This window comes from Microtus pennsylvanicus, chromosome 14 (assembly GCF_037038515.1).
Source record: "Microtus pennsylvanicus isolate mMicPen1 chromosome 14, mMicPen1.hap1, whole genome shotgun sequence".
Classification (NCBI taxonomy): Eukaryota; Metazoa; Chordata; class Mammalia; order Rodentia; family Cricetidae; genus Microtus; species Microtus pennsylvanicus.
In genome coordinates this window covers 14,391,885-14,405,341 of record NC_134592.1, presented here as the reverse complement: position 1 = coordinate 14,405,341, position 13,457 = coordinate 14,391,885, and the positions used below count along the sequence as shown (strand labels likewise).

The 13,457-nt window shown below is 49.6% G+C and overlaps 1 protein-coding gene and 1 long non-coding RNA gene across 3 annotated transcripts; one reads left to right on the top strand and one right to left on the bottom strand.

The window, feature by feature from the left end:
• Positions 1-282: 282 nt before the first annotated feature.
• LOC142835094 (uncharacterized) lies at positions 283-2,387 on the bottom strand. The gene is made up of 3 exons (XR_012907744.1): positions 2,272-2,387; positions 1,329-1,622; positions 283-428 (listed from the first exon to the last, which is right to left on the bottom strand). It is a non-coding gene; the product is annotated as an uncharacterized LOC142835094 (long non-coding RNA).
• A 3,095-nt stretch (positions 2,388-5,482) lies between these two features.
• Serpina4 (serpin family A member 4) lies at positions 5,483-13,457 on the top strand. Of its 2 annotated transcripts, none has more exons than XM_075947614.1 (5): positions 5,483-5,617; positions 8,649-9,301; positions 10,359-10,635; positions 12,281-12,440; positions 13,047-13,457. In XM_075947614.1, exons 2-5 carry the CDS (start codon positions 8,665-8,667, stop codon positions 13,242-13,244), a joined length of 1,272 nt encoding a protein of 423 aa, XP_075803729.1. In that variant the 5' UTR covers positions 5,483-5,617; positions 8,649-8,664; the 3' UTR covers positions 13,245-13,457. The 2 variants fall into 2 exon arrangements, with proteins under 2 accessions (XP_075803729.1, XP_075803728.1); XM_075947613.1 differs by lacking the exon at positions 5,483-5,617 and adding an exon at positions 7,682-7,707.

Below are 13,457 nucleotides of genomic sequence, written 5' to 3'. Positions count from 1 at the left end.
TCCATGCTACCCCATTCCTTCCTCGGGAAAGTGGGGCTGGGTTTCCCCAGGCTTTGGGGTGGGAAGCAGCTCACGCTCCTCCAGGGTCACTACCTGCCATCTGAGTGTCCCTACCACCCTCCTTCATCTCTTCCTTTGTCCATAAGAAGCAAGCCCTGGTCCCAGTCTTTGAGGTCCATTATTTGATTTTGACAAGACTAGAAACTGTGCCAAAGAGAATGGCGGGGGGGGGGGGCATTAGCTTGAGACATAGAACTAGCAATACCATTGATGCATGTGCTTATTTATTTATTTTAATTGTTTGCAGGTTTCATGGATTTACATAATGAATTGCAGTCTTTTTCACACCCCATTCCCTCTTCTTTCCTTTCCCTCTCTGGATAGACCTATTCTCAACTGGTCCCTCCTCCGTACTTCCATGCCTTCTTCTGTGTGGGGAGATTTGTGACATATTTAAGATTTTATAATACGACCAATTCTAAAAGTGATGTCAGCTACATCTGAGCCCTTGATACGTGTGAGAACCTTTATGGATATAAAGCCCACAAAGATTGCATGCATCCCAGCACCTCAGGTGAGAGGTGAAGGGAGTGGAGAGGGACCTCGCACACCTTTGGAACAGGCACATGGACGTTGGCCCTGCTTTGTTCTATCTGTCTGCTTCAGATTCCTGTTTCTCTTTCAGCCCAGGCCATCCCTCTGCCTTGTTTTTCTCAGACCAACCCTGTGGCCGCCACACAGTAGGACTGCAATGAGAGGCAGCCTGTGGCAGGAGGCTAAGCTGGGCTTCCCATCTGCAGTCACACTATGTGACCATCCTGGGAAACAGCACACAGTAAAGCTGCCCTTTGTGTCCTCAGTTTACCTACCTGTGCACAGAGATTTCCCAGCCCTAGCCAAGCCGACTTTGGAGCTGGATCATTTTTACCATAAGCGATAACTATCCTTTGTGTAACATGAAGGCCTGTTAGTTGGGGTTTTTGTCCCGTCTGGTTCCCCCGCCATTTAGTCCCAGAGAAAATCACACAGAGAGTCTGTATCAGCTTATAAATTGATTGGCCCATTATCTTAGGCTTTGTATTAGCTTTTATAACTTATATTAACCCATTATTTTAGTATATGTTTTTTAGCGGGGCAGATTGCATTTTGCTTCTTCGGTGGTCTGGGCAGGACTGTGGGGGAATGGACTTCCTCCTTTTTAGCATTTTTCTGTTCTTGTTGCCCCGCCTCTACTTTTTGTTTGGTTAACCCGCCTATACTTTCTGCCTGGCCAATCAGCGTTTATTTGAAACATGATTGAAAAAATAAAGACAATTCTCCCATACTACCTCCATTCCAGGGTTTTCAACAGCTTTACCGGTGTCTCCTTATGAGATAGATGCCTGTTATGTCTCTCCTCAGCTGTAGAAGCCAGAAAAGTCCCCAGGTGACAAAAGTCACCTTGAATGCTGCTTGCCTGTGGCTCTGAGGCCCCACTCAGCCCAGGGCTGCTTCCTGAGATTTTGAGATTAAGTCAGGAAAGGCAGGGCTTCTGCAGAGACCTCAGAAGCGCACTGCTGCCATCTGCTGGACTCTTGTGGTCTGCAATCCCTCTCATGCAAATTAGTATCTGGAGGATGGCCCTGAAAATGGATGGAAATATAAGAATGTGAGGTTCGTGTGCGCGCTCAGTACAAGAGTCTAGTCAGGGAAGAATGCAGGCTTGGGAGCTGGTGTGACCCTGCTTGGAGAGGTGTGGGTTTCCTTACTCATGGTGATCTCAGGGAAGAGAGGCAGGATGACTCTCAGGGACACGACATCCATTCCCACATGAATAGTGAGAATGGTCTCTGGGACAGACGCTCAGAAGCAACTGGCGCTGCTGTGCCTTGTAGCTTGCTGATGTGCCCTCCCCTTCCCCACCCTGGGGTCTCCTGTGTGGTTGTTGGATGTATCCCTGAGTGTGTTTTGAATTTAGATAGGGTAAGTCCACCAGCTTTCTTCCCCCCTTTGTAAATAGCCGCTTTGATCCTCTCTGATTTTACCTGAATTCCCCCCATCCCCACAGAGTACAGATCTGAGAGAGAAGAACTTCATGTTCTCTTAGCCAAACCCATTCAAACCGGTGCTGTCTAGCATATACAATGGGTAAGCCATTGAAATTCGGGGCCCGTGATTAGGAACTGGAATGGTTAAATTTTTCAAAATCTGAGTTTCTGACTTCCTTGAAGAACGGGGGTTGCTTCTGGAGTCATCTTTGGGTGATACACTACAGCGGAATATCATCCATACCTTCCAGCCAGAGTGGAGTCCCACGGCCAGGAGAACGCGGTTTCCAGGACAGTAATGGAGCCTTTGTCCGCTCAGCATGCAGGGTCAGTAGCACCTGCTGTGTGCGGGTGACTGCTAAGAACTGATGTAAGTGCCTGGCCCCAGGCCTCCCCCTCCTCCTCTGACATCATTTGTCCACGTGTGCTGTTGAATGACGCTCATCTGCCAGGTGAACTTGCAGTGTGTTCTAAACAAATAAACAAGCAGCAAGGGACAGGCACACGGAAAGCTTTTCTGTCCAATCCAGCGGTATCACATCCATACTTCCCATAAAGATTTGTGGCCACTTGGCCTCCTGCGAACACAGCCTTGGCACTTGCCATATTCTGGGCAGTGACGACTTGAGATCAGACTCCCCAGGAAGCAGACAAGGAGGTTTTCCACAAGCTCCTATGATCGCCTTATTGCCATTGTAACGACCTGGTTCTGTGATGTTCTGGGGACTCTTTCTTTGAGGAGATGTAAAGTAGCCATAGGCATGGACAATTTCCCCACAGCTGCACAGATGGGATGCAGCCTTCAGCTGCCTTTCAAATGCACTCTAACACTGTGGGGACCAGGAAGCCCCATGCAGCAAGAGTAGATGCCTATAACTGACTGGAAGTGCAGATAGAGTGACTAGGATCTCAAGAGAGGCTCCGATGACCTTCCCACTGTTTCCTTCTAGGAGAGAATGTCATGTCAACAGGCCTGATCTTGAGGGTCTCTTTCCTGTTGTCAAAAGATGCTTTCAGGGAGGGACAGAGAGAAAGGGAGAGAGGGAGGGTGACGGAGATAAGAGAGATGCATGGCAAATGTGCCTTTGAAACCCCCACCTCCTGACACCTTCCCATGAGTCTTCTGAGCCAGGCTCTTGGGTTTGGAGGCTGTGGAGCATCTACCTTTCCACTGTGAGGATTCCTATTCAAGTCTCTCTCTTCCAATGAGTCTTGCTGGAGAAGGCCACTCTCCAGGCTGTCTTGTGCTGGGACTGGTCTGCCAAGATCTGTGAGGGTATCTGGTGACTCCATCCTGCCTTCCACAAAGGTTGTTGCAGTCCCTGCTGCTGCCCTTGGAGCCACAAAGCCTGCTGTATGAGCCACACTGCTGCCGTCCCTGCTGCCTTTTGAGCCACGCTGTCATTCTTTGGGTTGTTTGTTTGCCTTTGAAACCTAATGTGTTCAAAGGACCTTCAGGCACATCTGACCCTGCCACCTCTGGCACCCTATTATTCCAGATGACATGGATGGCCCAGCTTATCTGTTCCCTGACTTCCCACTCATATACCCGTGGCAGGCTGGAAACCTGCGTTCTCCTCGCCCATCCTGGAATGTCTCTCTCCAGTGTCTCCTCCCTGCAGTGTGAGGAAGAGGGTCTACAGCTGTTTTTTTTTCCCAGAGGGTTTCCGTGACAACAGGAACTGTGGCTGAACTGTGGCTTCTAGTGGAACTGTGGCTGTGTCTTCTCTCATCTCTTTAGCCTCCCTCAGAAGTCTGATCTAGTTGCCTAGCTACTGAATTTCCGCGTGTCCCAGCTGCACTCTCCCTTCAGCGTGGAGCACCAGCTATGCTTGTCTATAGGGGGGAACAGCCACATGAGGCCACTATTTCAAGACCAGAGCCACAGAACTCTCATTGCCATCCCATACCTCTGCTCTTCTTGTGTTTGAGCATTCCTTTCTGGAATGTTCCACGCCCTTCCTCAGGACCTACTCCAGAGCCCGAGATCTGATTCCAGGGCTGTGTGCCTGCATAGCATGGGGCAGGGGTCGATTTCAGGACAGTGTTTGCTCAACTTGCTGTTGAGCAGAACTTCCCGCCCCTCGATACGGAGAATTTTCAGGTGCCAAAATGCAAGCTGTTGCACAGGGCTTCTCTTCTTTGACTCTGCAGGGAAGGCTTGGCTTGGAGAGGATGGGCCCTTTGTGGTGTGGCCAGGGCTCTCTCCTCTCTGTTTCCATACTTGGCAACTTCTATTTCTGTCTGTGGGAAGAGGTGTCTGGTGAGATGTGGCTCTGGCATTGTCAGAAGAACAAAGGGGCTCATGAAAAGGCTCAGTATGTAGAGGGGCTTGCTGCGCAAGCCTGGAGACCCTGAAGTTTGATCCCTGGAACCCTCATAAAGGTGAAGAGATAACTGACTCCATGGTGTTGTTCTCTGCCCCCCCAACAAATCAACCAATCAATCAATGAATCAATTTAAAACTAAGAAGGGCAGAGGGCCAGGTGAACTTCCCATACCTCAAATCTCCCTTTTCACTCGAAGTCCCAGGACAAGTTTTAGGTTCACCTGAGGTTCTAAGAGTCACCCCACAGCCAAGGTTGAGTTGAACTGATCCCCAAGTGTTTACTATGAGCTGATTGGCCAGTTATCAGGCCCAGATTGGGAGCTCCTTCATGGCCCATTGCCCCTCCAAACCCCCATCTCTGTCCTAACATGCCAGGGGCAGGCGTCAAAAGTCAAAGGGCAGCCAGTGCATGCTCACAGTGGGGACATACTGTGTGTCCTAGGAGAGAGAAGTGACAGGTGCCAAAAAAGACATGGCTCCAATCTTGGGGCAAGTGGTGGGGCCTGACTGGTGTCTGGGTACCCCTGGTGTCTGAACAGAAAAGCCCTTCTTGGGGGAGTGGAGAGGTGAGTGATGGGAATACCCCAGTGGGACACACTTCTCGCCTTGTCCACGTGCTGGACCCTAGCTGGTCCAGACCTGCAGTTGACCTATGACCTACCACCCCCTTTACTGCTCATCTCATCTCCATACTAGACATGCTAGCCTTAGGGTCCCAAGTGTGACATCTCAGGGGTTCCAGTCTCGGAAATTACATTCTAGAGCTGAAACGCGGAGGCACTGGGCAGTCTCCCACCCTCATTTGACGGCATCTGGCCTGTGAGAACTAGCTCTCTCTGCAGGGACAGTGCCACCATTCCTCACAGTGACACTTGACTCCTGAGGACACTGGTGTTTGCTGCGCTTGTTCTAGTATGATCTCCTTTATTTTGGGGCAGGAGTCAGCCAACTGAAGCCCAGAAAAGGTTAAGTTTACATTCACAAAGCACATTCTCTCATGGTCTTTCCTAGGAAAACCCATGACACAAATACAAAGAAGCAAACCATCTGAGAGTGCCCTGGGAGGGTAGAAGGGTGTTGTCCTGGGGGAGGCTGGCTCACTTCCTGTGAGGAGTCTGTGTTGGACCCATGGTCCTCTTTGTTAATCATTAGCTGATCTGGAGACAGCGAGCGGGGAGCAGAAGGTTTTATTTTCCCAAGTGCCACAAGCCACTCTGCAGCCCAGAGAGCCACCCAGAGCCACTCCAGGACGGACTGTGTCGTGAGTAACCCAGGGATAAGGGGAACAATATCAAAAGAGGGCGGCTTGACATCCTGGTTTGCTCAAGACCAGAAGCTCTTTCTAGGTCATGGGACCTCAGAGCTAAAGCCAGGGACGTCTGGGGCCAACTGGACAGCTGGTCACCCTCCCTACCTGTTAGAAATGCTGGGACTAGATACAAACCCTGGTGTACCTGTGTTCAGTGCCCCTGCTCCTCTGCTAGGCCACTGGCATTTGAGCCCCTAAAATTTCCACATAGCTACCCCAGGGAGACATCAGCCAAATCTTGTTCTTCCGAAACTCCCACAGCAGGTGATGTTGACATACCAGAGGGCATTCTGGGTAATTCACTTAAAGCCACAGAACAGTACACGATTCTGGGGCTGGGCTTAAGAAACTTTGTAAGGAAGGGAGAGTCTAGGAAGCTAAATGTGTTGTTGAATCCTTCTTCCCACGACAAAAGCCAGGCAGGGAGAGCTAAGGCTGCGGTTGTGTCCAAGGTCAGCAAAGTACAGTTTCAAGATTCAAATGTGGCCCACTCTGCAAACAAAGAAACAAAGATGCAGAATGCCAATACAAAAATTCTAGTTTGGAAATAGAAGTTAAAAATGAATGTAAGAATTATCATTGAGCCGGGCGGTGGTGGCGCACGCCTTTAATCCCAGCACTTGGGAGGTAGAGGCAGGCGGATCTCTGTGAGTTCGAGACCAGCCTGGTCTACAAGAGCTAGTTCCAGGACAGGCTCCAAAACCACAGAGAAACCCTGTCTCGAAAAAAAAAAAAAAGAAAAGAAAAAGAAAAATAAGAATTATCATTGAATCATGTCGTTGAATGTGGTGACTCAAGCCTGTAATCCCTGTTACTCAGGAGATTGAAGCCGGACACCATCTTCAACGCCTTCTAGTGAGTTAGTTCAAGCCTACCCTCGGCATCTTAGTGAGATGCTATCTCAAGGCAAAAAGCAGGAATCCGGGTGGGTCTTTCACTGTACCTGCCACCCCGTGTTCTTACACTGCACTAAAAAAATGTACCAAGGAGGGTGGGCTTGGGAGATGGCTCAGTCAAGAGCACTCACTGCTCTGGCCTAGGACCTGGGTTCCATTCCCAGCACGCACATCAGACAGTTTGTCTATAACTCTAGTTCTGGGTGATCCAGACCCCTTTGGTCTCCTATGTGCACATATGCTCACGTAGGCACACACACACACACACACACACATAAATAAAAGTAAACAAATCTTTTCTTAAAGTTGAAAAAAAATGACTGGGGACACTAGAGTTAAAACTCAATGGTATGACATTTCCTAGGATGCACAAGGCCCAGAGATCAATTTCTAGTATTAGAAAAAAGAAGAAAAATAGATAATGTTTTGTGACACCATAAGGTTAATTTGAATTCAAGACTACAGAGTCCGTGCATAGAGTATTGTCAAAAGTGCTTGCCTTGCTCACAGTTGCTTCCCAGTGTCCAGGGAGGAGTGAATCATGGCCGAAGAGACTGGCTTGCAAGGCCATGGATGATACTATCTAGTTTTTTGTCGGAAGTTTCTCAACCCTAGTCTGAGAGAGAGACAGGAAGACAAGAACAAGGATCCTTTTGTGTAGGGTATTGGGGTCCAAAGAGAAACTGAGGCTATGCCATGGGAAGTGGGGGGAGGGCATAGAAGGCCAGAGACATGAGCAGGGTGGTCATGGGTGGCCAAGAACCTAGCAGTAGCAGGACCATTGGATGGAACAAGGATAGATTCAGTGTGGGAAAACTGAATAGCCTGTCTTGGTCAGGTCAAGACCATTTTAAGAAGGGAAGCGGTCTCACCATTGTAACCGTAGGCCAAGTCCTTCATTGACATCACTTTCCTCTTCCAGATGGGGCAATGGGAGGGAGACAGCCCTTCCTGTTCCCACCTGGGAAAAACACAAGGAAGTTAAGGAGAGTGGTCAGCACAGGGAGGGGGCAAAGGTGGTGTTCACACCTTCTTCATCCTTATCCTTTCCCTGGATGACCTCACAAAGGCACAGGGAAAGAACAGAAAGGAGGGAACAGTGCCTGGGAAAGGAAGTCCAGCTCTGCCTGGACCTATGCAAGTCAGGTTAGGACCCTTCCTTTCCTCCTGAATCTAGGCAAGCTCACAGTGGTGGCAAATAAAATGAGACGGGGGTATCGGTGTGTGCTTTGCAAATCTAAAGCTATGTCATCACACGCATGCGCGGAGGGTGCTGGCGTTCTCTGCCATCCTGTGACAGAGCTGAGCATGAGCCTCTATCCCGAGTGTGTGCAAAGTCAATAAACATGGAGAAATAGGCCAACAGAGGGGCTTTATTAGGAAATAGCAGGAGTAGTGGGGCTAATTCCAGAACACACTGGAGACATTTGGGCATCTTCTTATTGGAAAGACATGTCGTTACATGTAGAAGGGATCACATGTCGCGTGTCCAAAGATTCTCACAGGAGAATGTTTGGATTTATTTATTTATTTATTAAAGATTTCTGCCTCCTCCCCACCACCGCCTCCCATTTCCCTCCCCCTCCCCCAATCAAGTCCCCCTCCCTCATCAGCCCGAAGAGCAATCAGGGTTCCCTACCCTGTGGGAAGTCCAAGGACTACCCACCTCCATCCAGGTCTAGTAAGGTGAGCATCCAAACTGCCTAGGCTCCCACAAAGCCAGTATGTGCAGTAGGATCAAAACCCAGTGCCATTGTTCTTGACTTCTCAGCAGTCCTCATTCAGAATTTAGCTCTAGTGTGAGGTTAATTCTAGGTCAGTAGAAGAAGGGTTGGACAGCTCCAACTAGCTTGAACCAGTCTCTTGATGGTTTCCTAAGGAATCTCACTTGAAGTGATCAAACAAATACAGCAATTTAAATAGATATTTACATTTACTTGGCTGTCTCCCCACAACTAGCCTTGCAAACTCTTGACCTAGTGAATGAATCCCCCCACCCCTGGGGCCATGCCTGCTGCTGTCAGCTCAGCAGGGGTCCTGTCTGTTGCTAGAATGTCCTGGGGGGTGGGGTATCATTTCCTCTGCAGACCCAAGAGATCCAGCATGCATCGCACCCTCTGCCTGCTCCTTCTGGCTGGATACCTGCTGCTTTCTCACGGCCAGCCAGCCCAAGAGTCCGACAACACATCTAACCAGACCTATACAGAGTCCTCACAGTTGAACGTCTCCAGCTCCCAGATCATTGCCCCTGGCAATGCTGACTTTGCGTTCCGTCTCTACCACCTGGTGGCCGCCCAAAACTCTGAGAAGAACATCTTCTTCTCCCCACTCAGCATCTCCATCGCCTTGGCCATGCTGTCCATAGGGGCTGGTGGGGACACCCAGACCCAGATCCTTGAAGGCCTGGGCTTCAACCTCACCGAGCTGTCACAGCCTGAAATCCATGAGGGCTTCAGGCTCATGCAGGGCATGATTAGTCGTCCATCTCCTGAGATGGATATCTCTGTAGGCAATGCGCTGATCCTTAGCCAGGACCTGCAGCCTCTTCCTGAGTTTGTCAGCACCACGGAAGCCTCCTATAACAGCAAAGTCTTACTCGGTAACTTCAGAGACACGAAGGCTACGATCCAGCTCATCAACAACTATGTCAAGGAGAAAACCCGTGAAAAGATCAAGGATTTGATCAAAGACCTGAGCCCCAATGCAAGGATGGTTCTGGTGAATTATATCTTCTTCCGAGGTGAGCTCAACAAGGTGCCAGCCCACTGCTGAGCATATGCTCCGGAAGGGAGGTGGGCGAGGGTGGGTTGCAACCCCCAGGCAACTCTAGCTCTTTCCATGGCCTCTCTTCTTCTGAAGACCTCCAGAGCTCAATGGAGCTCAGTCTACTTTGCAAGTTCAGAATTTTTATGTTTATTCTCGAGGGATGAGTACATGCCACAGCACACATGTAGAGGTCAGAGGACAACTCTTGGGAGTTGGTTCTCTCCTTTCATCGTGTGTTTCCTGAAGGTCACACTCAGGTCATGAGACTTGGTGGCGGCACCGCTGTGTCAACCATGATCTCCGGGGCTCCAAATCTCAGCGTGTATCTGGCTCCGACTCAGGATCCACAAGGAACAAAATGTAAACATTCCGAGACAATGAGCCAGGCAGATTAGTCTCCACACCTGTGGGTCAAATGTGGCATGCTCACAGACCGCTGACCACTCAAAAGTAGCGCTCTCTTAGAGATTCGTTTTGCTGTTTTTTTTTTCTGTTGTTATTCTTTGTTTAGTTGTATGTCTGTGTGTGGGTAATGGGTGTGTAAGTACAGGAGTTGACCAAAGTCGGAGGTATCAGATCTCCTGGAGCCGAAGTTGCATCTGGCTGTGAGCCACCACGTAGGTGTTGGGAATCAAACCCCAGGCCTTCAGAAAAGCAACCGGTTCTCTTCACTGCTGTGCCATCTCCTTAGTCTAATGGTTCCTAATAAGGTTCCTCATGTGGTGACCCCCAAACCTAAAATTAGTTTTGCTGCTGCTTCATAACTGTAATTTTGGTACACCTATGAATCACCATGCAAATGTTTTTAGACATAGAGGTTTGTCAAGGGGTTCGTGGCTGAGGCTAAGAGCGACTCTTTGTTTATTCTCAATTGAATCAAACTGCTGATTGACATCAATAATTCTTCCCAGATGGCTTAAATTGGGCACAGTAACAGCAAGGCAGGGTCTTCAGTGGCTATACCCTGGTTCTGAGCTCAGGTGGCACTCCCTGAAGGAAGATTGGCTTCTCTGTCTCCCTTACACCCTCAGGTCTGTGGAAGAAACCTTTCCCTTCCCATAAAGTCACTGAGAGTAACTTCTACGTGGATGAGAAGACGGTAGTTCGGGTCCCCATGATGCTGCAAGATGACAAGGAACACTGGTTTCTGGAAGACAGACGTGTGCCCTGCACGGTTCTGCGGATGGAATACCAAGGTGATGACGCCACAGCATTTTTCATCCTTCCTCAGAAGGGCAAGATGGAGGAGGTGGAGCACATGCTGTCCCCAGGCATGCTGGCAAGGTGGAACCACTTGCTTCAGAATAGGTAATCAGGATGTCACAGGCTGTTCAATCTACATGATACCTGCAAATGGTGAAACTCAGTGACCAGAAACTGCAGTGAGCGCTGCCCTATGAAGGCATTGGCCCTGGCTGCGAGACTACCCTTGAAGCTTCTTAGACAGTGACCTCTCCCATAGTGGCTAGTACAGGTTCCCAGTCTCAGTGGAGAAAACCACTCTAGAGTTAGGCGCCTTGAGTTCTTCTGTTGCACAGGCCTTGGGTAGATTGGCTTTCCCTTTGAGGGTCAATCCTTGTACAGTGACTATGGGAACTGCCTGGGCTGATGTAGAAGGGTTAAGAAAATTCTACCCACCCATCAGATTCCATGCACAGAGAGAATGAGAGAGAAGAGGGAGGAAGAAAGAGGAACTTCCCATGCCCCTTTCAGGGGCTTTTACAGAAAGGTTTCACTGCAGTTCCCCAAACTCTGCATTTCAAACTCCTAGGCATTTGATGAGATTTTGCTAGACCTGGGTTTCCAGGGCCCATTCACTGGGCATGCTCACAGAGGTGCTTCTGGTGGCTAAACTCGGGTGAAACAAAGATGATCCTTCTTCTGAGGAGGGCTCAGACCAGCTGGGCCCCCTCACTGTGAAGCCCTGGGAAGAAGTGTTTCTAGTTGTACAGAAGAAAAGACTAGTCAGAGGCCTCATTCAGGCAGGGGTTCACATCAGCTGAGACAGGGAATCAACCAATAGAAATCAGCCAGTCCAGAGCAGAAGTGACCCACCTCTGAAGAGGCAAAGGCAGGCTGCCACAGGAAGGGGCTGGTATCTGTCTCTCAGGGTACCTGTACCCCGCTACAATACAGCCTCTAGGAAAGGTGAGTGCCCAAAGGCAGTAATGACCTTAGATATACTACAGGCAACTCAGGGACGCTAAGAGGAATCAGTCTTCCCTGAGGAAAAGCCCCTTAATTGGTTGTCCAATACCAAGTGGTCAGCCCTGAAATCACATCCATATAAGAATCCCTAAGTGGAGGAACTAGAGAAAGGGGAAAGGAAGGATGAAATAGTGTAATTATATTTCAGCAAAAAATCCATTCCCCTAGGTAGCTAAGTAGACATCTGTGGCCTGTCGCAGTATAGGCACCTAGCTAAGGTGTTGCCTGACTCACGGGTGCTTTTGAAAGCCAAACTCAAGTGGAGTAGGGTCATTTTCCTCTGAAGAAGGTTCACATCAACAAGGGCCCAGTTGCTTCAGGAATCTAATGTTTTGACCTGGAGAGGTGGCTCAGACAATGGAGAACCTGAGTCTGAATTGCAGAACTCATAGTTTTAAAAAAAGGCCAGGCATGAGGGCAGGTGCCTGTCATCCCGGGAGACAGGTGGGTTCCTGCGGTTTGCACACTAGTCAGCCTATTTGTTCCAAGATGATGAAAACCCTGTTCCCAGGGACCTGAAATTTGTCCTCTGCCACACATGTGCACCTGTACCACACACACACACACACACACACACACACACACACACACACACACACGAAAGAGAGAGAGAGAGAGAGAGAGAGAGAGAGAGAGAGAGAGAGAGAGAGAGAGAGGAGAGGGAGAGGGAGAGGGAGAGGGAGAGGGAGAGGGAAGGAGGGAGGGGGGAGTCAGTCTAATATGCCTCCTCTTCGTGCCCCTTCAGGAACTTTTACAGAAAGCTTACACTACACTTCCCCAAATTCTCCATTGCAAATTCCTACTCATTAGAAGAGATTTTGCCCTACCTGGGTTTCCAGGACCTGTTCACCCCGCGCGCTGACTTCTCGCGTATCAACGAAAAGGAGAAATTGCAGCTATCCAAAGTAAGTAATAAAGCATCATCGTCCCTATAGACCTCTGTGGGGGACTTTAACTCTGAGAAAGTGCTGGGCAATAGAAATCCTCCCTTCTACTCCATGGTCTCTGGGAGCCTGAGCATGCTTAGTCTTCCATAGATAAGAGCATTTACACAGACAGGGGCGCACCAGTTGCTGGTCACAGTCTCCGTGTGAAGATGAGATGACAATGGGCCAGCCCATGTCCTCAGATGCTGCTGGGTCAGGTCAGGGGTCTGGCAGTTGGGTGTGTCAGAGCAACAGAGAGTGAAAGATACACTATAGGAACAGCAAAAGGAGGAGGCTGAAGCCTGTAGCCGTGTGTTTTTAAAGAAGAGCCAGCGATCCCTGATTAATGTGGGGGGTAGACATATTAGTGGGTACACCCTAGGAGAGGAGTCTGAATTTCTGCCTTGCTCCTTACCTTGGAATGTTGCCTGACTGTTGATTTTATTATCCCTATCCCTAAAGTGATGCCACTGACCTCCTAGGAGGTGACATGCATACAAAGGCACAGCGAGGGGCTCTCGGGAGTGACATCTATTACTACTGTGCATTGAGAAGAGGCGGTGAAGCCTGTAATTTCTCTCTTAGGTTTTCCACAAGGCCACCCTGGATGTGAATGAAGTTGGCACGGAGGCTGCAGCAGCCACTGGTACCTCTGTCATGTTTTTCTCTGCCAAGCACAAGAAACATGTCCTTGTATTCAACCGGCCATTCTTCGCAGTGATATATTCCACCAGCACCAAGAATATCCTCTTCATGGGGAAGGTGTTCAACCCCACAGCATAGCTGTCCCAGGACTAGCTGGTCTGCCACCAGCAAGAGGATGTGGCTTGGGAGGGCTGGGGATGAACATCCATCCATAACTGAGGGCAGGGAAGGGTCCCACCCTCCAAAGAGGAGCCAATGGTACAAGAAAGAGCAGGGCAAGATGAGCTAGAAAGAGAGAGAGGCCCTCCTGGGGGTGGGGCTCAGACTCATTAAACCAAATGACAGCCCTGA

Bases quoted from the DNA above. Each gene is read 5' to 3' on its own strand.
- Serpina4 (XM_075947613.1), top strand. The intron at 9,302-10,358 runs GTGAGCTCAACA...TTACACCCTCAG, and splicing joins GAATTATATCTTCTTCCGAG to GTCTGTGGAAGAAACCTTTC. The intron at 10,636-12,280 runs GTAATCAGGATG...GTGCCCCTTCAG, and splicing joins AACCACTTGCTTCAGAATAG to GAACTTTTACAGAAAGCTTA.